This window comes from Petromyzon marinus, chromosome 60 (assembly GCF_048934315.1).
Source record: "Petromyzon marinus isolate PM22_M1 ecotype Great Lakes invasive population chromosome 60, UKy_Petmar_22M1.pri1.0, whole genome shotgun sequence".
NCBI lineage: Eukaryota > Metazoa > Chordata > Hyperoartia > Petromyzontiformes > Petromyzontidae > Petromyzon > Petromyzon marinus.
In genome coordinates this window covers 171,756-198,915 of record NC_133726.1, presented here as the reverse complement: position 1 = coordinate 198,915, position 27,160 = coordinate 171,756, and the positions used below count along the sequence as shown (strand labels likewise).

Genomic DNA, 27,160 nt, shown 5'->3' with positions numbered 1-27,160 from the left:
TGTAAGAATGGCGCGATACTAAATTAGCTAAATACAATACGTGAATCCGCCCCATAATGTAAAATATATATGGTCTCCGATTCACGTGTTGGTGAGTGCTCTACCACCACCAGTGTCACAAGTTCCGTGGTGCTGACATTTACAGCTTGCACAGGCTCAAGGACACGCAGCTCTGTCCTTCTCTGCAGGACCATCTGGGAGAACCTCAGTGGGCCTTACCTAGTAAAATAAAATATTTGTAGGTTTTTTTTTATTCCGTAGGGTTGTGGTTCTGTTTTCTCCGCTCACGCCGTGGCGGCACAAGCGGCAGAGCAAGCAGCTCCGCGAATTGGAAGGTTTTGCAAGGTCAAATCGTGGTCGATGGTGGATCCGAACCGTCGGTAGAAATTCCACATCGAAGATGGAAGTTAAATCGCGTCCCACGGGTAGAGCGCATTGGTCTGGCAGTAGGGGGTGGGGGTGGGGGGCGATGCTGCGCTATTCTGAACCCTATCTGGTTAGTATAGCGGTAGAGCAAGTGGGCGAATCCAGAGGTTGAGAGTTCAAATCCTGGTTTGGGGAATGGGGTGGGGGGGAGGTTGACTCGGCCCATCATCTCTCCCTCCGGGATCAATAAAAGAAGTACCACTTTGTATGGGAGCAGATTTGGAGTGGTTGTCCAATGGATAGACTCACCCCTGCTGCCATAGGACCGTGTGAATTTCCAGTGGTGGAAATTTCCAGTGGTGGCAATTCACACTGTCAAACGTGGGACGAACACCAATGGTTCATTGCACCTGTGGGCTCTTAACTTGTTTTGATCGTCCTGGGGAGAGCGTATCTGGGTGGGGGTTTTAGTTGATCCATTTACAGGTCGAGGAAGCTCTACAGGTTGACCAATTTCGAGTATTTTATCTCTCCTCTTCCACCCTTGCCAGAAGCCATGGGAGATGTGGGAGTACCCACGCTTTACCCCACCACACGCGGCCTGCCTTTCGACTTAACTGGTGTAACTGTATCCATTTTTACTGCTTGGGGTGGGTGGGGGAGGTGGGGGGAGATGGATATATTTAAGAAATTAACGCCATTATTTCAACTCCTGCGTCAGGAGATGGAACCGAACCGGCGATCCTCTGGATTGTAAGTCCGCTGTTGCTGCTCACCATGATTACCACTCTGGCAGCATTGCTCGTATGCATTAGCGCAGTGGTTCTCAAACTCGGGTGCGGGAGTCCCCGTTCTGAGGGGTGCAAGAGGTTGCCAGTGCTTAGAAAGTAAATAATCGAAACAAGCTAAGCTACAACAACTTTGTTTCATCAAACCTATGAATTTATTAACATGCTTTATTTTTTACTATTGAGAACCCAAGGAGCGCAAGTCTGCAGTAAAGGTTAAGAACCACTGCTGGAGTGAGACGATGATGATGATGAAGTCACGGGCCAGCTGCCGTGGGGGTTCCGTGCCCTGCACCCACTGCCCCCAGCTCCTCCCGCGGGCTCCGTAGTGACTCTCCCCGACTGTCCCCGCCCCCTCAAAGCGACCTTCGCAGTCTCAGCTGCTGCTGCTGCTCGACATCACTGAGGGCACGTAGCGGGCTCCAAGGTGAGATGCGTGTCGGTGACCGTCTCTACACACGTGTCTTAGTGACTGTACACGCGTCTGAGTAACTGCGAGAGACAAGCGTGTAGACACGATCAGAGTGACTGAGTGACCGTGTCTACACGTGTGTCTGTGAGTGACTGAGTGACCGTGTCTACACGTGTGTCAGAGTGACTGACCGTGTCTACACGTGTGTCTGAGTGACTGACCGTGTCTACACGTGTGTCTGTGAGTGACTGAGTGACCGTGTCTACACGTGTGTCTGTGAGTGACTGAGTGACCGTGTCTGTGAGTGACTGAGTGACCGTGTCTACACGTGTGTCTGTGAGTAACTAAGTAACCGTGTCTAAACGTGTGTCTGAGTGATTGAGTGACCGTGTCTACACGTGTGTCTGTGAGTGACTGAGTGACCGTGTCTACACGAGTGTCTGTGAGTGACTGAGTGACCGTGTCTACACGTGTGTCTGAGTGACTGAGTGACCGTGTCTACACGTGTGTCTGCGTGACTGACCGTGTCTACACGTGTGTTTGGGTGACTGAGTAACCGTGTCTACACGTGTCTGTGAGTGACTAAGTGACCGTGTCTACACGTGTGTCTGAGTGACTAAGTGACCGTGTCTACACGTGTGTCTGAGTGACTGAGTGACCGTGTCTACACGTGTGTCTGAGTGACTGAATGACCGTGTCTACACGTGTGTCTGGGTGACTGAGTAACCGTGTCTACACGTGTCTGTGAGTGACTAAGTGACCGTGTCTACACGTGTGTCTGAGTGAGTGACTGAGTGACCGTGTCTACACGTGTGTCTGAGTGACTGAGTGACCGTGTCTACACGTGTGTCTGGGTGACTGAGTAACCGTGTCCACGTGTCTGTGAGTGACTAAGTGACCGTGTCTACACGTGTGTCTGAGTGAGTGACTGAGTGACCGTGTCTACACGTGTGTCTGAGTGACTGAGTGACCGTGTCTACACGTGTGTCTGAGTGACTGAGTGACCGTGTCTACACGTGTGTCTGTGAGTGACTGAGTGACCGTGTCTACACATGTGTCTGTGAGTGACTGAGTGACCGTGTCTACACGTGTGTCTGTGAGTGACTGAGTGACCGTGTCTACACGGGTGTCTGAGTGACTGACCGTGTCTACACGTGTGTCTGTGAGTGACTGAGTGACCGTGTCTACACGTGTGTCTGAGTGACTGAGTGACCGTGTCTACACGTGTGTCTGTGAGTGACTGAGTGACCGTGTCTACACGTGTGTCTGTGAGTGACTGAGTGACCGTGTCTACACGTGTGTCTGTGAGTGACTGAGTGACCGTGTCTACACATGTGTCTGTGAGTGACTGAGTGACCGTGTCTACACGTGTGTCTGTGAGTGAGTGACCGTGTCTACACGGGTGTCTGAGTGACTGAGTGACCGTGTCTACACGTGTGTCTGTGAGTGACTGAGTGACCGTGTCTACACGTGTGTCTGTGAGTGACTGAGTGACCATGTCTACACGTGTGTCTGTGAGTGACTGAGTGACCGTGTCTACACGTGTGTCTGTGAGTGACTGAGTGACCGTGTCTACACGTGTGTCTGTGAGTGACTGAGTGACCGTGTCTACACGTGTGTCTGTGAGTGACTGAGTGACCATGTCTACACGTGTGTCTGTGAGTGACTGAGTGACCGTGTCTACACGTGTGTCTGTGAGTGACTGAGTGACCGTGTCTACACGTGTGTCTGTGAGTGACTGAGTGACCGTGTCTACACGTGTGTCTGTGAGTGACTGAGTGACCGTGTCTACACGTGTGTCTGGGTGACTGAGTAACCGTGTCCACGTGTCTGTGAGTGACTAAGTGACCGTGTCTACACGTGTGTCTGAGTGAGTGACTGAGAGACCGTGTCTACACGTGTGTCTGAGTGACTGAGTGACCGTGTCTACACGTGTGTCTGAGTGACTGAGTGACCGTGTCTACACGTGTGTCTGTGAGTGACTGAGTGACCGTGTCTACACGTGTGTCTGTGAGTGACTGAGTGACCGTGTCTACACATGTCTGTGAGTGACTGAGTGACCGTGTCTACACGTGTCTGTGAGTGACTGAGTGACCGTGTCTACACGGGTGTCTGAGTGACTGAGTGACCGTGTCTACACGTGTGTCTGAGTGACTGAGTGACCGTGTCTACACGTGTGTCTGTGAGTGACTGAGTGACCGTGTCTACACGTGTGTCTGTGAGTGACTGAGTGACCGTGTCTACACGTGTGTCTGTGAGTGACTGAGTGACCGTGTCTACACGTGTGTCTGTGAGTAACTAAGTAACCGTGTCTACACGTGTGTCTGAGTGATTGAGTGACCGTGTCTACACGTGTGTCTGTGAGTGACTGAGTGACCGTGTCTACACGAGTGTCTGTGAGTGACTGAGTGACCGTGTCTACACGTGTGTCTGTGAGTGACTGAGTGACCGTGTCTACACGTGTGTCTGCGTGACTGACCGTGTCTACACGTGTGTTTGGGTGACTGAGTAACCGTGTCTACACGTGTCTGTGAGTGACTAAGTGACCGTGTCTACACGTGTGTCTGAGTGACTAAGTGACCGTGTCTACACGTGTGTCTGAGTGACTGAGTGACCGTGTCTACACGTGTGTCTGAGTCACTGAATGACCGTGTCTACACGTGTGTCTGGGTGACTGAGTAACCGTGTCTACACGTGTCTGTGAGTGACTAAGTGACCGTGTCTACACGTGTGTCTGAGTGAGTGACTGAGTGACCGTGTCTACACGTGTGTCTGAGTGACTGAGTGACCGTGTCTACACGTGTGTCTGGGTGACTGAGTAACCGTGTCCACGTGTCTGTGAGTGACTAAGTGACCGTGTCTACACGTGTGTCTGAGTGAGTGACTGAGTGACCGTGTCTACACGTGTGTCTGAGTGACTGAGTGACCGTGTCTACACGTGTGTCTGAGTGACTGAGTGACCGTGTCTACACGTGTGTCTGTGAGTGACTGAGTGACCGTGTCTACACATGTGTCTGTGAGTGACTGAGTGACCGTGTCTACACGTGTGTCTGTGAGTGACTGAGTGACCGTGTCTACACGGGTGTCTGAGTGACTGACCGTGTCTACACGTGTGTCTGTGAGTGACTGAGTGACCGTGTCTACACGTGTGTCTGAGTGACTGAGTGACCGTGTCTACACGTGTGTCTGTGAGTGACTGAGTGACCGTGTCTACACGTGTGTCTGTGAGTGACTGAGTGACCATGTCTACACGGGTGTCTGAGTGACTGACCGTGTCTACACGTGTGTCTGTGAGTGACTGAGTGACCGTGTCTACACGGGTGTCTGAGTGACTGAGTGACCGTGTCTACACGTGTGTCTGTGAGTGACTGAGTGACCGTGTCTACACGTGTGTCTGTGAGTGACTGAGTGACCGTGTCTACACGTGTGTCTGTGAGTGACTGAGTGACCGTGTCTACACGGGTGTCTGAGTGACTGACCGTGTCTACACGTGTGTCTGTGAGTGACTGAGTGACCGTGTCTACACGGGTGTCTGAGTGACTGAGTGACCGTGTCTACACGTGTGTCTGTGAGTGACTGAGTGACCGTGTCTACACGTGTGTCTGAGTGACTGAGTGACCGTGTCTACAGGTGTGTCTGTGAGTGACTGAGTGACCGTGTCTACACGTGTGTCTGTGAGTGACTGAGTGACCATGTCTACACGTGTGTCTGTGAGTGACTGAGTGACCGTGTCTACACGTGTGTCTGTGAGTGACTGAGTGACCGTGTCTACACGTGTGTCTGTGAGTGACTGAGTGACCGTGTCTACACGTGTGTTTGTGAGTGACTGAGTGACCGTGTCTACACGTCTCTGAGTGACTGCGAGCGAGCAGTTGCAGGGCTGCGCCTTCGCCTCTCAACATTTGTGTGTACAGTGCCTTGTGTACAGTGCCTTGTGTATGTCCAAGCGAGCCACGCCGAGTCATATAACTCGTTTTCTAAAGGGCCTCCTGCCGCTGCAATTGGGTTTTTTTTATTTGTCATGCTGTTATAGTTTACATCAAAGTACACAATGTTGAATGGTTTGTTATTCACGTAGGAGGATGATAAGCCTTGCGCGAGGGGGCAACACTCTATTCCCATCGTAGAGATGTAATCAAGGGATGTGCGATGAGTCTACACACTTTGCGTTACCGCCGTCTGCCGGCGAACCAGGGGTACGGCTCCTCCTCGATAGTCCACCCACGGACTAAGAAGGAGCGATTCACAACAGCGTCTGTGTGTGAACCACCAACCCTCGCCGCCACTACAGTGCTGGATCACCAGGCAGCAGCAGCAGCCAAGGTGTGGCATGGCCACCACCACCAACAACCACCACCAGCCGCCCCGCTTTCACGATTGGCTATGACGCAGCTCGGATAACGTCGCTGCAGTTAAAGTTGAATCGGTTCGTCATTGCCCTGGCACTGGTGGCCCGGTATAAATATCGCGGGCTGGGTGGCGGTGGGAATTGGGGGGGGGGGTGCCGTGCACACTGCGAGGGGGGGTGCCGGGTTACGTCGCAGCTGTCGCCTGCCGATCCATATTTAGCAGCGGGGGCTCCGTGTGCCCCAGCCCGGAATAGCAGTGGCGGCGGTGGTGGTGGTGGTGGCAGTGGCAGCGGCCCAAGATTACAGCCGCTTGGAAGGGTGACCCGGCTGTCTTGGTGGGGTGGAGGGTTAGGGGGAGATTGCGTGCGGTGTTAATGCCCGTCGTCTCTCTGGTTCTTTCCGTGCGTTATCAAAACCCGAGGATTGTAAGAAAGGGTAATAACCATTTTCGAGTCAGGTGTTCCTGTGTGTGGGTTGGCAGTGCAACGGTTAGCGTGCTGCACTGCGCTACAAACCCGGCGACCCGAGTAAAATTCCAGCTCACGACCAAATAACAGTGGCGAATATTTGAACCAGTCTTGGGCCTCCCCTAGGTCGACTCAACCTCAAATGAGTGTGTAAACATCCTCACTAGGAAGACAAAGGTGGCTGGGCGTGGTGTTCAGGCCACACACCACCTCCGTGCTGATCTTTCATCTGTGTCCGCGAACAGCACTTGCACCCAACAGCCCGTGTAAGCTACACGGGGCAATCTCGTCTTTACCGTGCGTGTCGCTCACAGGGCCAACAACAGCTTCCAGATGGAGGCAGAGCAGCTCACGTGCCCACCTTGCCAGGAGGCCCCCCAGGACCCCACAAATCCCGAGACCCCCTCCCTCCCTATGACCCCGGAGGCCACGGCGACCCTAGAGGTCGCCGGGGCCCCCAAAGGCCCTGGCAACCTGGAGACGGCTCCTGAGGGCAGTGCGTTGCTGGAGGCCGAAGTGGCGTCGGGGTCTGTGAAGGTCGGCCCAGCATCGCCACCACAGGAGGCCCCCTGCAAGGCCGAGGGGCCGCCCGCAGTGACAGCAGAGGCTGTGCTGGAGGAGACAGTCACGCAGTTGATAGAGCCTGGCAAAGTGGAGGAAGCCGAATTGTCTGCAGTTCAGGAGCTGCTGCCACATTCGGTGAACAAGAAGAAGTTTGGTGAGTGGTGGCGTGGCTGTGGACCATGTTACGCTATGGGCAATGTTAGTCTATGGGCAATGTTACTCTATGGGCAATGTTACTCTATGGGCAATGTTTGTCTATGGGCAATGTTTGTCTATGGACCATGTTACTCTATGGACCATGTTACTCTATGGGCAATGCTAGTCTATGGACCATGTTACGCTATGGGCAATGTTAGTCTATGGGCAATGTTTGTCTATGGACCATGTTACTCTATGGGCAATGCTAGTCTATGGGCAATGTTAGTCTATGGACCATGTTACTCTATGGGCAATGCTAGTCTATGGACAATGTTTGTCTATGGGTAATGTTAGTCTATGGACCATGTTACTCTATGGGCAATGTTAGTCTATGGGCAATGTTAATCTATGGGTAATGCTAGTCTATGGACCATGTTACTCTATGGGCAATGCTAGTCTATGGGCAATGTTAGTCTATGGACCATCTTACTCTATGGGCAATGTTAGTCTATGGGCCATGTTAGTCTATGGACAATGTTTGTCTATGGGTAATGTTAGTCTATGGACCATGTTACTCTATGGGCAATGTTAGTCTATGGGCAATGTTAATCTATGGGTAATGCTAGTCTATGGACCATGTTACTCTATGGGCAATGCTAGTCTATGGGCAATGTTAGTCTATGGACCATCTTACTCTATGGGCAATGTTAGTCTATGGGCAATGTTAGTCTATGGGCAATGTTTGTCTATGGGTAATGTTAGTCTATGGGCCATGTTACTCTATGGACAATGTTAGTCTATGGGTAATGTTAATCTATGGGTAATGCTAGTCTATGGACCATGTTACTCTATGGGAAATGCTAGTCTATGGGCAATGTTAGTCTATGGACCATGTTACTCTATGGGCAATGTTAGTCTATGGGCAATGTTAGTCTATGGGCAATGTTTGTCTATGGGTAATGTTAGTCTATGGGCCATGTTACTCTATGGGCAATGTTAGTCTATGGGTAATGTTAGTCTATGGGTAATGCTAGTCTATGGGCCATGTTACTCTATGGGCAATGTTAGTCTATGGGTAATGCTAGTCTATGGGTAATGTTAGTCTATGGGCAATGTTAGTCTATGGGTAATGCTAGTCTATGGGCAATGTTAGCCTATGGGTAATGTTAGTCTATGGGTAATGTTAGTCTATGGGCCATGTTACTCTATGGGCAATGCTAGTCTATGGGCAATGCTAGTCTATGGGCAATGTCCGTCTATGGGGCCGTCCATAAATGACGTCACGCACCTGGGGGGGGGAGGGTCAGACATTTGTGACGATGTGTGACAAGGGGGGGCTGGTTGGAGAAATGTGAAGTCACATCAAAATGTGCAACTTTAAATAAATATAGACAACACGTCTTACTTAATTAAATTGACTTTTTCATAAATGTTTTCTCTTACAACATCAGAGTGCAGCGGCACATTAAATACGCACTACAATGACAATAGCTGAAAGCGATTTGAAGCATGTGTTTTTTTTTTGGGGGGGGGGGCAGAGCTTTGTGACGTCATATTTTATTTGAGGCGGGGTCTGACTTTTTGTGATCCCGTGTGACGAATGGGGGGGGGGGGGGGGTCAAAAATCGCCCAAAATCGCGTGGCGTTATTTATGGACGACCCTATGGGTAATGTTAGTATATGGGCAATGCTAGTCTGTGTAGTGGGTTCAACTGAGTCGCACTCTTAGACTTGGAGGCAGCGCATTTATTTAGTTCCAACACAACGGAGTGACTTCCTCTCTAACAAGACAACAACCTGGGGTGGTGACCACCCAGCTAACTACACTGGCAACTGAGTAACTGTTAACTCCGTACCCGGGTTCAACAACATACGGCCCGGGTCCATGTGCTGGAAGACTCGTAGAACGGAGATCGTAGACGAAGGGTTTCTTCCCCGGGACGGACAACTGCTTATATCCTCTGCAGCTTGGCCGGCTCTGCCCCTGGCCACGCCCCCTTCCAGAGCCATCGGGAAGAACCTAGGTTCCAATCACGTGACCCTCCTAGCCCCTTCTTGGGGCCCCCCTGTCATTCAAACTTTTCACGTGTCCTCCCAGGTCAACCAGAGTTCCATGGCCTTACCCGACCTCTCTCTTAGGTCGGCACACACACACTGCGTGCCCTCTGGGCTGGCACTGCACTTACAGCATGGTGCCATCCAGCGATGTCACTCCACACACACCGTGCCTCTCTAGGGCCTGTACTGCACCGACAACATGGTGACATCCAGCGATGTCACTGCATCTTTACAATGCTAGCCTATGGGCAATGATAGTCTACGGACAACGCTAGTTTATGGGCAGTGTTAGTCGACCTCTAAGTGGTCGACGTCAGTGAGCATGTCCGTGATATTTTACTCCAGAACTTTGCATCAGTCACTCCTTCCAGCTGCATCAAATTGCTTCTGAAAATACATTCGTTGTCTTCCCCAGCTTCGGTGCGGGTCAATTATGTAAATAAAAGTCCAACACGACACCGTTACAAGATCTCAGTACAAAATCAATTCGTGCCACCCGAACCCAGACGCCGATTCCCGGAGTGGGGGCTAAACCCAGAAAGGGGAGTCCAATCAGTCGTGTCTCACGGTGGCCCCCACTTACGTGTGCATACGTGTGTGCGTTTGTCTTTGTGTGTGCGTGTGTGCATGCATGTGAGGAGCGATAGTTTAGCGGTTAGCACGTTGCACTATGAACCTGACGACCCGAGTTAAATTCCCACTCACGGCCAACACCAGTGACGATTATCTAAACGGGTCATGGGCCTCCCCTAGGTCGACTCAGCCTTAAATGATTACCGGTTGCGATGTGTACACAATGCCACTGGGGAGACAAAAGCGGCCGGCCGTGGTGCTGGCCACCCATCCCCTCGTGTGCCGGGCCGGCTTTCATAGGTGCTCGCTAACAGTACTTGCCCCAACAGTCTGTTAAGGCTATACTAGGGATTTTTGTCTTTGTTTTGTGTGCGTGCGTGTGCAGCCAAGCTGCTAGTGCAGCTCATGGAGTCGCTAAGTGACTTCGCCAGCCCCGAGGAGAAACTGGCGGCGCTCTGCAGCAGATACACAGAGATGGTAGTGATAGGCACGCACGCCACACACGCCACGCACGCACGCCGTGCACGCACACCGCGCGCACACCACACATGCCCATGCTGAGTCACCCATGCAGTCTCTGCTGCGTCACCACGCTTGTCACTCAGTCTCTGCAGGCCCGGTCATCGCGCCAGCTTGCCGCCGCCGCGTCCCACGAACGTGACCTCCTGCGCACTGACAACCACCGCCTGCTGCTTATGAAGGGGAAACTCGAGACTCTGTGCAGGGAGCTGCAGCGCAACAACAAGCAACTGCTGGTGAGGACCTCCACTGTTCATCCGTCAGACTCTTTAAACGCAAACCTTGGTACAGCCGACGTTCCGCTCACGTGGGTCACGGATGGGGAACTGGACGGGCGACAAATAACTGTTGGGGCCGCTGATGGCCAATTTGCGGTCAGCGTCTTCAATCGACCTTGTCACAGTCGTGTTTGTCGGGCGGCGGTCGCGGCCATTGTCGCGCTCGACCATTTTAATTGTCACGCCGCCGATGATCGCCGTGACTAGCCGACGGTTGTGTATTCGGACAATGGGCCTGGAGCAAAGCAATTGACGGATGGCGGTTGTCCCCCACCCCCGCCCCCCTCCTGTGGCCACATGCAGGACGAGAGCCTGGAGCGCGTGCACGCGGAGGAGAAGAAGCGGCGCGAGATGACGGAACACTTTCAGGCGACGCTCGACAACATCCGCAAGCAGATGGAGCTGAACGAGGGCCGCAGCGACCGGCTCCGCGGCGAAAACCAGGAGCTGGCGGAGCGGCTGAGCACGCTGCTGCGAGACTATGCGCATCGGGAGGAGGTGAGCCTGCCGCCACCAAGTCGCCAGCGTGAAGCCCGCGGCCGTGTTTCCCACGCGTTGACGCCTCATTGTGTTTCCCCCTCGCTCAGCAAGTGGCGAAGATCCTCCAGTACCGGGAGCTGCAGCAGCAGCTATCGGCCGTGAAGCTGCAGGAGGAGTCGGAGCTGCGGCGCGATGGCGAGCAGCGGCACGAACGTGACAAGGAGTTTGTGCGTCGCGCACTGCGGCCACCGCAAGCACACACACACACATATGCACGCACTTACGCACGTGAGGTTCACGCATTGTGCAAGAACACGTGTGTGAAGTTAATGCGTTATGCGGGACACACACACGTGAAGTTCACGTGTCATGTGAGACACACGCGTGCATGATGTTTACGCGTAATGTGGGACACACACACATGATGTGGGACACACACAAATGAAGTTCACGTGTCGTGCAGAACATGCACGCATGATGTTCACGTGTTGTGCGGGACACACACACTTGACGTGTGATGCACCTGACACACCCACCTTGCATAGGCCATATGTGATGTTCACATGCATCAAGAGTGTTCTGCGTGGCATTCATACACCTTGCGTAACACACGTGCGACGTTCACATGTGCTACAAACCTGGTGACCCGAATTCGATTCCCGCTCATGGCCAGCATCAGTGGCAAATATCAGAACAGATCCTAGGCCTCTTCCTTGGGCGACTCAGCCGTAAACAAGTACTTGGTATGGTGTGTAAACATCACCACTGGAGAGACAAAAAGGCCAGGGCGTGGTGCTGGCCAAACCACCCTCATAGGTACTCCGTGTAGGCTGTACGGGGGATGTTTTTCTTTGTATGTGCATGCCATCGTAAGCTGCTCATTAACAGCACTTGCCCCAACAGACTGTGACGGCTATTTTAGGGATCTTCGTCTTTTGCCGTCCTTAGCTGCTGCACCAGGCGGCTGAGAGCAAGCTGGTGCTGAAGGTTATGGAGGAGAAGGAGGAGGCTCTGAAGAGACAGGTGAGGGGCAGCCACTGCGCCCCACTGCTCACCACTGCTCACCACCACCGCCCACACAGTCCCCGGCCCTGCCCACAGAGAAACCACGATTATTGACGCTCTCCAAGTCAGGTTGAGAGCATTCATGCATGAGTTCTGTCCGTGTTCGTCTGTCTGTCACGGGGTGGTGGTGGGTGGGATGATAACTCTCCTACAGATGATCCAATTATAACTGGAAAACAAATGCAGAATTTCATCATCATTGCTTCAACACAAGCAAACTCAACCGATTTTGTCTTTGTCAGCGGCCAGGCTCAAGCTTATCAGTAATCAGGCTTAAACCAAAGGGGGCACTTGCCCTGTGAACATCTATGAACATTCACCAGCATCTGTTGAAGCAAGCTTGCCTCTGCTGATGAAACACTAGGTATTGAAAACAGTCCTTGCCCATAAACTTTAACAGTTCACCGCAGCACCGGTTCAAGCGAGCCCGACTGCTAATGAGACACTGACCGTCGATACTGATACAGAATTTTGCTCGTACCGAACCAATGCTGTTGAAATTATGTGCTCCGAGGGGAAAGGCCGTGAGGCTGATGGGATGTGGGAAGGAATCGTCTTGTTGTCTGCTTCCTTACTTTGTTCCCTACGTGTGGCTCATGCACCCTGAGTTAAAGCGGGGGGAGGGGATTAGGGGGGATTGGGGGGGAGGTAGCATGAGCTGTGGACCTGCCCCTTGGGCGGAGAGCTCCATCAGAGGACTCATAGTTGGTTGAGCAACTCTGCGGTGCCTGTGCGACCGGATGTGCGTCCACGTGTGTTTGCCGACAGCTGCTGCTTTACACGCAGAGGATTTCCGAGTTTCAGGAGATGCTGACCAAGAGCAGCAAGAGCTTCTCCACCTTCCGCGGCGAAATGGACCAGGTTCGTCATTGCATGATAATGCCGCACGCACGCATTCACGTCAGCATGTGGCCGGTCGTATTGGGGTTGATGGCCACTGGGGAGAAAAAGGCGGCCCGGCGTGATGCTGGCTACCCACCCCCTCTGGTGTCATGCCGGCCTTCATAGGTGCTACTCGCTAAGAGCACTTGCCCCAAAAAGTTTGTTTAAGGCTATATGGGGTGATCTATTCTTTAGACAACATGTGTGTGCATCACTTTGTGTGTATGTTTGTACGGCCAATGGGAATTCTGGATGGGTGCGAGGGACTGGTAACCCCTCCACATTCAACTTAACTACCACTAAAAACGTGTTAAAAATCGAATTAACCTTGTGCTGGAAGCCCTGGGGGGACAGGCGTCTATAACATCTCCTGGCCAGGAGACTGAATCCTTACCTTCGGCATTCCTCCAGAAACAGCAAAAGGCTATTGTGGGTGGCCACGTGGAATGTTCCAACGCTCACTGCACAGGAGAGGCTGCCACTCCTCAGGAGCTGGACTGGTATCACCTCGATCTCGGCAGTATTCAGGAGGTCCAGTGGACTGGCTCTGGCTCCGGCCACCTTGAGGGGTGGACAGTCCTCTACTCGGGACAGGAGACTGCCAAACAACAGGGAGTGGCTCTTCTTCTGAGTAAAATAATGAAGGGGGCATTGGAGCATGGCAGTGAGGTGTGGGAAGCTATACGCCCCAAGCTAATGTGGACTCGCCTTCCCATCAACCAGAGGCGAGGAGTGGTGGTCATGGTTACTTATGCTTCCACCGAAGATGAACATCAGTGGAAGGATGCAGGCAAGGCTGTTGAGTCAGATGACTTGTATGACGTCCTGTCACAGGTGCTTGCTAAAGTGGCCCCTCGGAATAGAGTCATCTTGTTGGGTGACTTCAATGCCCGAGTTGGTCATGATGCTGGCACCTGGTCTGGAGTGATTGGAAGACATGGACCAGATCAGCTCAATAGCAACGATAGGAGGATGCTTGATGTTTGTTCAGCGCATGGGCTTGTAATTATCAACACACTGTTCCAGTGTTGGCGCATCTACACAACATCATGGATGCATACCGGGTCCAATAAAAAAACATCTGCTGGACTATATTGTGACGGAACAGCAGTTGCAGGGCCATGTGCTTGACACCAGGACCAACCAGGGAGCTGATCTGCCCACTGACCATCGGCTTGTCATTTGTAAGATGCATCTGTCATTCTTCCACTCCGGTGGCAGGTGTGCATCCAGGACCCAAATCAACCCCACAGTGTCCTGGTCTCAGCTAGCTGATAAAGTTGCAAGTGAGAATTTCATCATCGCTTGCAACTGGGGTTGGCATCATCCTCCACGCCTCCTGATGCCAAGGAGAAATGGCCGAGGTTTAGAACTGTGGCCCATGCAGCTGCAATGGCTGCTGTAGATGCACAGTTCAAACCTCCCCAGAGATGCTGGCTGTCAAAAGAGGGGTTTCGGCTGGCTGAGAAAAAGCGACAGGCCCACTCTCACCATCTACAGCATCCCATGTCAAACAATGAGGAGGCTTACCACAGCCTTCGCTCAGAGGTTCGGAGAGCCGTGCAGCACTGCAAGGATGGGTGGTGGTCGCAGATTTCTGGGGAGGTGGAGTCTGCCTCCGTAGCCTGCAATCACAAATCACTCTTTAACTCGATCAAAAAAAATAATTTGCAGCGCCACACCTATTACCATCATTAGGGGAAAGAAAGGTGATCTGATATTTCTACCCCCAAGAACAGGTTTTCAGATTTGCTGAGCATTTATGTGAAGTCTTGGGAGAGGGGAAATCCCTCAGCCTAGAAAACATCAAGAGGCATAGTGGGGATGACCCTGCTGAGGCTACTTGCCTCAAATATTGGAAGAAGTAGTCACCCCTGTGAGTGGCTGGCTGACGTGCCATCTTTTGGGGAAGTACAGAAGGCAATCCAGAGTCTGAGACCAGGAAAAGCACCGGGCAGAGATGATCTTCCAAGCAAAATGTTGGGCGAGGGTGACATTTGTGTACAGACTGCCCTAGATGACATCATAATATGAAGCTGGACCACTAGATGGGTTCCGCAGGATTGGAAGGATGCCCTGGTGGTCCCCCTCTTTAAGAAGGGGGACCACACAAACTGTAACAACTACAGGGGCATCTCCTTCCTCAGTGTGTTAGTGTAGTGACATGAAATGTTGTCACTCTATGGTTAGCGCCAGCCACTATTTCACATGTGCTGCTGAGCACCGGGTAATGGAGGGACACGTGACTGGGAGCAGGAGGCTCCTTACTTGATACAGCAGGGGGCATGGCCGAGGGCGGGGCGAGACCGAGGGTGGGAAGAGCCCGTGCCCAGGGAAATAAAGGAGGAGGCCCGACAGGGATCGGGGTTCATTGTGGGGATCAGCCTGGGATCCCCCGTTTTTTCGTCCTCACTCTTCGCTCCTTGTTCGTCGGAACTTGTAGCTTGAGATCGTGGGTCAGACAGCGTGTGTGCTGGCTGGCCCGTTCGCAACAGTAACCCGCACGCACATAGTGAACAGATAGCCACATCTAGCTATAGAACCCAAAGTGGTTAGAGCGGTGCAAATCAACGTGTTGCCTCCAACTATAGTGTGTGCGACTCAGTGCTATATACACTACACTAGGAAAGGTCCTGGCAAGGATTATTCAACATCGTCTTGCCAGGCAAGCTGAGGAGAGGCTTGCGGAGCCCCAATGTGGTTTCAGGAAATGTCAGACCTGCACAGATGCCATATTTTCTGTCCGTCTGCTACAGCAGAGGTGGAGGGAATTCGAAAGGGACTTAGGCCTCTGCTTTATTGACCTGGTCAAGGCCTATGATAACATCAGTAGGCCTGTGCTCTGGGTTGTTCTTCGTGCTTTCAGAGTCCCTGACTCTCTGCTCACAATCATTAAGGACCTTCATGATGGTGCGCAGGCCCGGGTAAAACTACGTGGCCAGGAGTCGGAGCCAATCCTTGTTCACCCTGGTGTGATAGGGTTGTCCTCTGGCTCCAACATTATTTAACATCAATTTTGACCACATAGTTTGTGAACCCTTTGATGGCTGTACCGGAGGAATTTCCATCTGGTACAGATACAATGGGAGGCTGATCGATGCCTGGATGCGGTCAAGGGTTGCCTCCCTATTGGTCAACCATGTTATATATGCTGATGATCTGGTGAATGCTGCTCACTCAGACGAGGAGTTGGAGGTGCTGCTGCTGAACCTGGAGCGTGTGGGGCCTTACCATCAGCCCAACCAAAACTAAGCACCTGCCTGGGTATTTTGTGCCATCAGACACTCCACCCCCACAACTCCCAATTGCTTATGGGGCAGTTGTAGAGAGAATGGAGAGTTTTCCATAACTGGGCAGTGTGCTCATGACTGGTTCCGGATAGAGGGAGCTAAATAAACACAGCATGGGCTAGACACCGTGTGTGTGACACCGTGTGTGTGTTTGCGAGTGGGGAGCGATAGTGTAGCGGTTAGCGCGCTGCGCTATGAACCTGGCGATCCGGGTTCGATTCCCGCTCACGGCCAACACCAGTGACGATTATCTGAACCGGTCCCGGGCCTCCCCTAGGTCGTCTCAGCCTCAAATGAGTACCTGGTGCGGTGTGTAAACATCGCCACTAGGGAGACAAAGGCGTGGTGCCGGCCACCCACCCCCTCGTGTACCGTTCCGGCCTTCATAGGTGCTTGCTAACAGCACTTGCCCCTGCAGTCTGTTAAGGCTATATGGTGGATCTTTGTGTTTGCACGTGATGCTCAGATGACAAAGAAGATCATGAAGCTGGAGAAGGAGGCAATGGTGTGGAAGGAGCGCTGGCAGCAGAGCAGCCGGGCCCTGCTGGACATGACTGAAGAGGTGACGACACGACACACAATGCTATCACAACCAATGTCATGGTTCATAATTAGTGTATTTTGGGATTGGTCATCGTTTAGGTGTAATGTCAAATATTTATTTTTACTATAACCCTCCACTACCACCCAGCGACAGGCCAATAAAATTAAGTTTTCACGTCTATGGGCAAATATGCCAATTTATTTGGTTTTTCAGCAAACAGGAGGAGGAAAGATGAAAGGTCCACACACTGGAGATTACAAGCGGCATCAGCAACCAGGTGTTAACAAACGCTCAGCTGTCCTCCCCTGACCATGCTGAATGTAAAGAGCTGAGCATTATCACCTGATTTCTCTCTAGCGTATGGCAAGTATGTGCAAATCACACATCCCAGTTTAAGTATGTAAGCCATGTGATAGCTTCGGGAGTATTGCGACGAATACTGTTCGGTCCGCCGGAGAGCGGGCGTAGGATGCAGTTATTCGCAGTATGGTCCATTGTCTGGTTCAGGTGGTCGCAGTTACACTTTGGGTTGTCTTTAATTTTCTACTTGTGGAGGAGGTGTGCGCAGTGACCTGTTGCTGTTCTGAAATGGTTGATAGAGCACCATCGTTTTATTGGCAGATCAACACCGTGCATATCAATCATGGGGTCCTCGATGAGGATTTTATTTGGAATGTCCACATAACTCCAGAGTGTTCACCAGCAGTCTTCAATAGACCCCGCTTCATCCAATTGTCTTGCACGATCACAGATTGGTTTCCAGGATTTCAAACGAGTTCGTGGAGGGTTAAGCAGGTCTTGTTGTAATAGTAAATGTACACTGCCTCGGATTTTTTCCAATAGGTTTGCTGTTGCTGCATCCCGGCGGAGGTTTGCTGGTGTAATGTTGGCCAGAACTGGTAGCCACTCAGTGAGAGTGCATTTCAGTGTGCTCGTTATTGTTCGAAGGACGCTGTTGATCTGGATTTCCAATTTCTTTGTGTGGGCGCTTGATGCCCAGACTGACATGCAGTACTTGGCGCTGGAGTGCACGAGCGCGAGGGCGGTCATGCGAAGAGTTTTGGTGGCGGCATCCCACGTTGTACCGGCCAGTTTGCGTAACAGAGCTCCTCTGCTTTTTGTTTTTTGACACCTTTTCAATGTGCTTTTTGAATGTGAGCCTTCTGTCTAGTGCTATGCCCAAGTACTTGGTATATTGGTCATTTTTGACAGATTTACCACAGAATGTCATTTACAACTGGGCGTTTATGTCATGGTTATTGAGATGGTGAATTGAGACAGTTGTTTTGGATGGATTCAGTCAGTCTCCACTTTTGTAAGTAGTCTTCTAATATAGACAAGTCTTCTGTTAGTGTGTCACTAATGGACTTCAGGTTTATTCCTTGAGTAGCCATTGCTATGTCGTCTGCATAGATAAATTTGTAGGATGATGTCTTTGGCAGGTCGCTGGTGAATATGTTAAACAGGATCGGAGCCAGTACTGATCTCTGAGGTAAGCCGTTGTTGACATTTTTTGTACGGCTTGTGTTAGCGGCAAGGTGTACCCGGAATTAAGCAGATTCATTGTTGAAACGCCACTTGATGATGCGCACTGCCTTGAGTAGTAACCCATGTCTCCAGACGGTGTCATAAGCGGATGAGCGGTCTATCATAGCGATACCGTTTTTAGCCTTCGCTGGAATCCAGATTCGATGTAGCTGGTGAGGGAAAGGACTTGCTCACAGCAGCTTCTGGCAAGTCAGAAGCCAGCTTGTTCAACGGGCAGGTTTGGTCAACTGTGGGCGCAATGCGTGTCAGCAGCATGCGCTCCATAAATTTGTACACCGTCGACAGCAGTGAGATAGGCCTGTAACTTGAGGCCTGATCTTCTGGCTTTCCAGGTTTCAGCAGGGCGATGACCTTTGCTCCCTTCCTCAACCACATCAATTCCATAAAACCAGCTATCAAGCCATCAAATTCACCATGGAGGTGGAAAAGGACAGCAAGCTATCATTCTTGGATTTTTAATCGAAAAGAGATGAGATGGCTCAATGGGACACTGTCTACAGGAAAGCAACCCATACGGATGCAGATCTAAAACCTGACTCCCACCACCATCCATCCCAGAAGAATTCCCTCATAAAAAGTCTACACCATAGAGCTCGATCTATTTCCGACCGTCATCACCTCGCCAGTGAACTGGAACACGTACACCAAGCTCCCAAGATGAATGGATATTCACCCCAACCGTTGGGAAAGAACCATCTGAGGACCGAATTAAAACCATCACTTTGCCATGAGCAAACACAAGTTCCAGGTTCGATTTAACACAGTACATAAAATTTGTGATTTGAAACTAAGCGACATGTCTCTGACCGTGTTTGTGAACATAAGGCAGATCTGAAACACGGTAGGACCAATACCTCGGCCGTGGCTGATCATTGTTTAAATGCGGTGGGCTCACACAAAATAGATTTCTCTGAGACGAAGGTACTTTGCAAGCCTACTGGCTATCAACAAATATTCGTTCATGAAGCCATCCATATATATAGACACAGACACAATTTCAACCGAGAAGATGGATACAAACAGCAATCATTGGAAGGACATTATCAACCAATTTAAGTCATAACTGGCTATGATGTTCCCATCCTACCACCTTCCGATATTAGTTGTGCTTTATGCCCATTTCAAATTTGCGCTTTCACAGGATTCACACGAACAAAGCCACTTCACGCGCCGACCCCTCGGTTGCGGCTCTGCGATCTTTCACCTGGCAGCCCTTTGATTGGTGTAAAACCAACCACCATCGGGTTAGCTGCCCACCACTTGCATTAACATTGGCTGCTGACATTTGCGCTACGCCCATTTCAAACCCTTATAAATAGTTTGCCTTTGGAAGCTAAACCCCCTTTTCCTGAAGACGACCGCTTGTGTTGCGATCGAAATGTCATAGTTTTTGTTATTTACTTTGAACCTTACTCTTTGGTTCTTTCGGTAAAGTCACGTAGGCAGAAATAAAATTAAATTAAACAAATCACGACGTTTCGATCGCAACACAAACGATCTTCATTAGGTGGAACAACCACAGCAAGAAAATGCTGAAGTAGGCGAGAGAGCTGCCGTGGCAAGAGGTTATATAGGTAAGAAAGGGGGGAGGCAAAGGGGAGAGGGGGGGGGGTGTTGGGTAGGGGAAGGGAGGCCTGCATGAGAACTAGGGGAAGAGGACGTGAGGCTGGGGGAGGAAGTGGGTGGGGCTAGAAGTGGGAAGCTGAGTGTGGGACATGGTAGGGGGGGGGGGGGAATCTACTAGTAAACGGCAGGTAGGATGGAAACAACCGCAACCAGTTAAAACATTACCTGGTTAATAACATCCTTCCAATTATTGTTCAATTTGTATCCATCTTCTCAGTTGAAGTTATGTCTATGTTTATATATCTGGATGGCTTCATGAACAAACCTTTTATAGTTGCCCGAAGGTTTGCAGATTATCTTGGTCTCGGAAAAAAACAATATCATGCGAGCCCAAAGCGTTATAACAATGGTCAGCTACGGCAGAGGTATTGGTTCTGCCGTGTTTCAGATCTGCCTTGTGTTCGCGAACACGGTCCAAGACATGTCGTTTCGTTTCCCCAATGTAACTGCCACCGCAGTTACAACTCCGTTTTTAGACTCCAGGGTATTTCATGTAAGGAATGACCTCCTTCACAGATGGGATTAGATCACAGATTTTGTGTATTGTATTGAATTGGACCTGGATCTTGTGTTTTTTTAAGATTTTGGAAATATTTTTGGTAACACCTGCTATGTATGGTAAAGTGATGGTTTTGATTGGCTTCTCAGGAGATTGTTTCTCCATGTTTGGAGAAACAACTTTGCGAATCATGCGGTCCGAGTACCCATTCATCTTGAGGGCTTGGTGTACGTGTTCCAGTCCACTGGCTAGGTGGTGTTGGTCGGAGATCCAGTGGGCCCTATGGTGTAGTGTTTTGATGAGGGGATTCTTCTGGGCTGGATGGTGGTGGGAATCAGATTTTAGATATGAATCTATGTGGCTGGCTTTCCTGTAGACAGTGTCCCAACGAGCCGTCAGGCCTCTTCTCAAACAAACATCCAGGAATGGTAGCTTACCATTCTTCTCCACTTCCATGGTGAATTTGATGGATGAGTGTATGGAATTGATGTAGTTGAGAAATTGGTTCTTACCTATATAACCTCTTGCCACGGCAGCTCTCTCGCCTACTTCAGCATTTTCTTACTGTGGTTGTTCCACCTGATGAAGATTGCTTGTGTTGCGATCGAAACGTCGTGATTTGTTTTATTTTATTTCTACCTACGTGACTTTACCGAAAGAAGTAAAGAATATGTCATGTCCATTGATTTTATAGTTCACGAGTAGGTTACCTTCAGCGTGGGTTTCCTGGAGTGCTACAACATCAATGTGTTCTTGATGTCAACACTTGGCGAGCACCTCACTCTTTGCTCGTGAGAGGTCTTCCATGTTTAGTTGGTACACTCGAAATGCAGGTCCCACTCTTCTTTGGCTGATCATTTGGCCCTTAAAAGGACCGCTTTTTGAATGCGATTTGCACATATTTGAAATCGAATATACACGATTTCCAAAAAGGCCGAATTGATGGTATTTGTCGTGTGATGAGGCACTTAACAGGTGGGTCGCAAGAAGGCTACCATCTTCCATCCTGATGATGCTGGTTGTGAACAGCTGATGATGCTGGTTGGTAACCCCTGATGATGCTGGTTGTAATTTCCAGTGTAACGTCGTGCAAAATTGTCACTTTTTTTGCTTGATTTTTAACGTTCTTCCTCTGGTTTTCATTTGGATATCTCGTGGGGCAGCGTGACCCTCGTGTTAGAGAATGGCCCACAGAAGATGATATATCTCAGAGGGTGCCGTGGTGGCAAGATGTTAACCACCTCGCCTGGTTTTCAGAATTTGTGGGTTTGATCCCGCCCTCGACGGCTGTATATTTGGAGTGTGCATGTCTCCCTCTCCCCGTGGTTGCCTGGATTTTTCTCCGGATCCCTCTGGTTTTCCCCTCCACATTTAAAAAAAACATGCATTGAGAGTATTTGGCTGCGATAATTTTACACATGATAAATCACTACGTTGAGCTATCGTTTGTGGCCAGGTCCCTTCTTAAAAAGAGCTATATTGCTCAGTGGGCCTTACCTGGTAAAATAAAATAAAAATAGAGCTATCTCAGAGCTGCCTCTGAGATGATAATTGCTGGTGAACTCTGGTCCACGCATGGTAGGGGGCAGCACTTTCCGCACCCTCACTGCTACAGAGAAGGACGTTCAGTTTCTTAAATCCCCCCTCCCCGCTTCCGTCTACCCAACAGTAAGAAAGGGGTCAAGTCAAACAGCAGGTCACGTGCGGTGGGATCAAGTGTGCGCGCTCCCACCTCTGTCCAGTGTGGAAGAGTAGGCCAAATACCGTCGAGAGGAAGGTGGGGGGAGGGGGGCGAACTCTCTATTGCTCTTCTCTCGTGCAGGCCCTTTCAGTAGGAATAGCCTAAGCGAGGCATTGCAGAGCTGTACCTTGGCCTCGTTACATGACAAAAGAAGTATGAAGTACTGTCTTCCCCTTTATATAATATTTCCAATTACTTTACACTTCCCCACTTCATTTGTTGTTATTGTCAGGTCTGGGGTTCGTGGCAGCAACATCAGATTAGAGCCTCTCCCCAATCCATCGTCCGCTGAATTCATGATTCAAATAATTGCTGAATTGCGTGGGCATCGCGTGCCAGAGACCCACCTCGCTGCAGGATTCAAGCTGCAAACGGGCTTTGTCGCCACCCTGCGGACCATTTTGGTCGGGTGGTGGAGGTGTTACATGACAACAAAAAATATGCCCTATCATTGTGGCGATTATCTGCCTTCTGGCGGTCCTGAGCCGATCCGGCAAAACTGGCAAAACCGCTGCAAAGGCTGTATCCATTCCAGCTATTGGTACCACGTGTAGCGTCACAAACCAAGTAGCTATGCTTGATTTAAGTGTTAAATATTAAATACAGTACATTATACACTTACACACAACAACATAAACAATAAAAATAATGCACATATACTGTATACATCACCCCATGCAGAGTCTTCCAATTATTTGCATCTATTTGTATCTTCTTTGGTTCTTTCGGTAAAGTCACGTAGAATGAGAATAAAATAATAAATGAATAAAATAAAATAACACAATAAAATTCTCACGACGTTTCGGCTACAACACAAGTGGCCTTCTTCAGGTGAAAGGAACAGACCTGTCGGGACGACAGAGCTTCATTGAAGCTCTGTCGTTGAAGCTCTGTCGTCCCGACAGGTCTGTTCCTTTCACCTGAAGAAGGCCACTTGTGTTGTGGCCGAAACGTCGTGAGAATTGTATTGTGTTATTTTATTATTTTATTCTCATTCTACGTGACTTTACCGAAAGAACCAAAGAAGATGAATCCTTGCAGTCACGAAAGCTTTAAATCGAAATCTATTTGTATGTTTATTTATGCCACCTTCATATAGTAAACCCATTTAAAACATAAAACAACAACAAAAACATGTCATACAAGAATGTGCAAAAATAAGCTATTTCCAATAAGAACGATTAGTGATAATTATCCAGCGTTTTGAAAATCTGGCGCCCCCTCCCCCCCACCCTCGAAGCCCCCGGATAATCTACTGTCTTTACAAACGCCCACTTTTTGCTTCGTCTCTATCTTTTTCCTCTCCTCCAGAAAGTTGTGCGTGACAAGGAGATGGAATGCCTGCAGCTGAAGCTGCAGCGTTTGGAGCGACTGTGCCGGGCCCTGCAGAGCGAGCGCGGCGACCTGGCGTCCTGCGTCAAACAACTAATGAGCCAGATCAATGGCAACGCTCCCAGCGGCGAAGCAGTCGCGAGCTGCGACCTCCCCGCAGACGATGCGCCGGCGTGCAGCTCGCCGAGCCAGCTTGGCAGCGAGGCGGACGAGCTCGCCGGTTTGGTATCGGGCGACCTCGTTGGTATGGCTATGGGGGTTTGTGTTCTCACGGACTCTGCATCCTGTGCGCTTGACCAGTTCTCCTGGGAGCTCACCGATTCTAAATTTCCGGTTTGTGATGCCACCGGCTCGTCAGCTTGCGAAGCAATGCCAAGCCCCGTGCACGGCGCCAGCAGTCTGTGCTCCCCCCCCGACGAGATCGGCGAGAAGTGCCCAGACATGTCCGGTGACGGTAGTCAGCCGCTCGTGGGTTTAGCGCAGCTACCGGCACTGTGTCCTGCTCCGGTATTGCGAAGAGGTGGCGACGGTTTCAGTGATAACGCTGCAGGGCAAATACTGACCTCGCTGCACGTCAGTAATACTGACACCGTGGAGAAGTGCGTTGATCCGAAAGTTGGCAGGGTTGAGTCAGACACCACCAGCGCAAACCCAGACGAGGTAGCGGGTAAGGTGGAACGAGACGTTGGTGGTAACCCGAACACAGAAGCCGGCGAAGACGATTCTCGCGCAGGTAATGTTGCACTTAGTGTCAGTGAAGCAGAAGGTAAGCTGTCAGTGAAGCAGCCAGAGCCCGAGGTGCATGCTGTAGTGCGCAACAGTGCTTTCGATAGCCTGCAGGCATCGTGCCAGAAGCTGGAAGAGTCTTTCTCCCTCATTAACGCCATGTGCCAGCAGTCGCAGGGCTTTCTGAATGCTCGCAAGCAGACGGCTGGTGCGGTACTGGAGGAGGTAGTGAACGGCTCTTTAACCGGGACGCCATTGCTACTTGCTGTCGAAAAGGAAAGGTTGGAGGCATCTCCCAAAGAAGGCAACCTTATCCTTTTCTCCGACCAGCAGGGCACAGTAGAACTAAGCAGCAGCAGCATTAGCACTGTGGAGTCACCATCAGACCAGGACGTGAGCTCATCAGCATCACGTTAGAGGATAATCTATCTCGGTCTCGCAGACAACTTGCTCCATCGCTCACACCCTAGAGTAGGATCACCAAATCTGTTACATGGTACACCAAGCTGGGACACGTTCCTCAGTAAGCCTAGGTCTGTTATCAAAATAGCACAGCAGACTGCACTATAGTTCCAACACGGTGACATCGGTGCCAGATCTCGGTTACAAATCGATTTCTGACCATCTAACAAAGATGTAAATTCCCGGATTCTCCGGGTCAGACTCAAGTAAGCTGGTCCTGCCACCCAAGTGACTTCTCTGATTGAGGCTCTGGTCGGGGTTACCACCAAGAACCAGCTGCTTGGGTCACCATGGCTACTAGGGTTGCACGGCGATACTACGATAATATGAGGTGCACAGTGATTATATTGCTTTGCAAAAGATCGTCATATCACGCATTTCATTTTTCCAATTTTTTATCACGATAATAAAATATCAAATAGCAAGAAACAAAGTTCACAACTATAATAATACATGAAAAAGAAGTTGCTCATCATTAATTCAGCACTTTGTAAAACGTTGCTCGGGTTGATGGGCACGGGGGGTGGGGGTTATGTGATGTCATCATGTTCCGACAGCGCATGCGTGACAAGTGCGACAGACTGTGAAGTCACAATGATTCTACGACTTATAGCAGCCTCAATATTGAGTGAACTGCAGTTAAAGAATTTGTGTGTAGTGATCTTTATTTCTTATGTGAAGAAAAGCAAAGCGCAAAGTAACGACGTGATGCGAAAATGTATTACAAAGTTGAGGGAAAACCACGATAAATCGTCACAGCATGATATGAGAATCTTACATTTTTAAGGATATTTAAGGCCGTATCATATTGCATTGTGAGAGATTATATTGCGACAACCCTAATGGATAAGCCAGGTGAGGACTCAAGAGAGAAGGATATCAGTCTAATTTGTAAGAGGGACCTGGGTCACCAAATTAACAAAAAAGCACAGCAACGTATAGCAATAAAGCAAAGAGAAATCAGGCTAAACAACCAAACAGAAATCAGAGCAGAGACAGCCAGATAAAGATCAGAACAGACAATCAGATAGAAATCAGAGCAGACGGCCAGATAGAGATTGGCTCAAATGCAACCGCAACATACAAGAAAAACAGTGCACAAACGTAGAGGCGTTGAAAATTAAATATATGTTCTCTTACAAAAGGACATTTACCATTACGGTTATGGTAAAAGTGAGTTACAAAAACATCCCAATTGATTTTGCGTGATTATTGCACTACTGTTGTATGTAAACATACGAGGACAAGCGTCTACTACTGTACCTGGCTGCCTTTGTCTCTGCACTAAGCCAGCTTTAGAATAGTCCTTAGGTCTTTCGGCATCTCTGGAAATTACACGCCGAGTACGGACGTTGAAAGTACTAGCAGGGTGCACATTCAGCCTGCACGTGAATGTGTGTATAAACAACTTGTTTTACCTAATTTCTCTTTGTTAATATATTGGCTTCTTCCCCCTGGCCCGAAGAAGTCCAGGACATTACACCTCTTTCTTTCAGTGATGGTTTTATTCACAGATAAGCATACAATTATATATCAATGGAGTCCGTGAACGTAAACAAACCACTGGTTAACACTGCGACAATACGCAGGCGTGAAGACTTCTGTGCAGCCCCTGCTATTCCAAGTTATAATAAACTCGAGAGAGAACCCCAGTGGTCACCCTGTATATTCCTCGCTCCGTTGGTACCGACATCCCTACTGAACCTCCTGGCCCCGTGCTCTTCTCTCCAAGCCTTTCACGGGTGTCCCTTTGAGTAATCCTGGCTCCTGCTGAGTACTTCCTTAGCCTTGCCCGCTCCTGAAGTCTTCATTTTTATCATTAGACCTCCTTTGCCAGTACCAAAATATAATAATAGGGGGTTTCCCCGTTTTTCTGGCAACAAAACTGAAACCTTTTTACGAGGATTCATGTCTGCATTAACCACAATACTTGTCAAAATGGGTAGTTGCAGTCCTTTAGCATCCATATACTAAATGCCTCTGTTGATATGTAAACTTTGACTTTAACATAGCTATTTCCGTGACCAGTCACATGCTAATCCCTCACATTAACATCATGCTAATCTCCCAGTTACATGCTAATTTCTGACTTTAACACCCTGCTGATCCAACACTTTATCACAGCTATTTCAATGCTAAATTCTCCTGTTTGATATGTAAACTCCTTTGTCAAGGCGCTTTACTTCTCCCACCTAGCTTAAAAGACGCTGCGAATCTTAGCAGCGTTCATTGAAGCGCTGTCGTCCCGACAGTTCTGTTCCTTTACCTGAAGAAGGCTACTTGTGTTGTGGCCGAAACATCGTGATAATTTTATTGTCTTATTTTGTTTTGTTTTATTCTCATTCTACGTGACTTTACCGAAAGAACCAAGAAGATGAATCGGAATTTAACCACCTCTACGGGGAGGGATTCTACACAACCTTAAGATCCTTCAACAAACTCCGAGATAAGAA

The 27,160-nt window shown here is 49.9% G+C and overlaps 1 protein-coding gene across 1 annotated transcript; it reads left to right on the top strand.

Annotated features, from left to right (window-relative positions):
* Positions 1-1,191: 1,191 nt before the first annotated feature.
* On the top strand, positions 1,192-26,354 carry LOC116955536 (uncharacterized). The gene is made up of 10 exons (XM_076053215.1): positions 1,192-1,581; positions 6,697-7,100; positions 10,101-10,192; positions 10,321-10,470; positions 10,816-11,010; positions 11,100-11,219; positions 11,941-12,015; positions 12,826-12,918; positions 16,696-16,791; positions 23,499-26,354. Exons 2-10 carry the CDS (start codon positions 6,716-6,718, stop codon positions 24,660-24,662), a joined length of 2,370 nt encoding a protein of 789 aa, XP_075909330.1. The 5' UTR covers positions 1,192-1,581; positions 6,697-6,715; the 3' UTR covers positions 24,663-26,354.
* The last annotated feature ends 806 nt before the right edge of the window (positions 26,355-27,160 follow it).

What these genes read in the sequence shown, in the direction of transcription:
- LOC116955536 (XM_076053215.1), top strand. Translation starts at nt 6,716, where the DNA reads ATGGAGGCAGAGCAGCTCACGTGCCCACCTTGCCAGGAGGCCCCCCAG. An exon ending in ACGAACGTGACAAGGAGTTT is followed by an intron (nt 11,220 to 11,940) that starts GTGCGTCGCGCA and finishes TGCCGTCCTTAG; the next exon opens with CTGCTGCACCAGGCGGCTGA. An exon ending in TCCGCGGCGAAATGGACCAG is followed by an intron (nt 12,919 to 16,695) that starts GTTCGTCATTGC and finishes CGTGATGCTCAG; the next exon opens with ATGACAAAGAAGATCATGAA.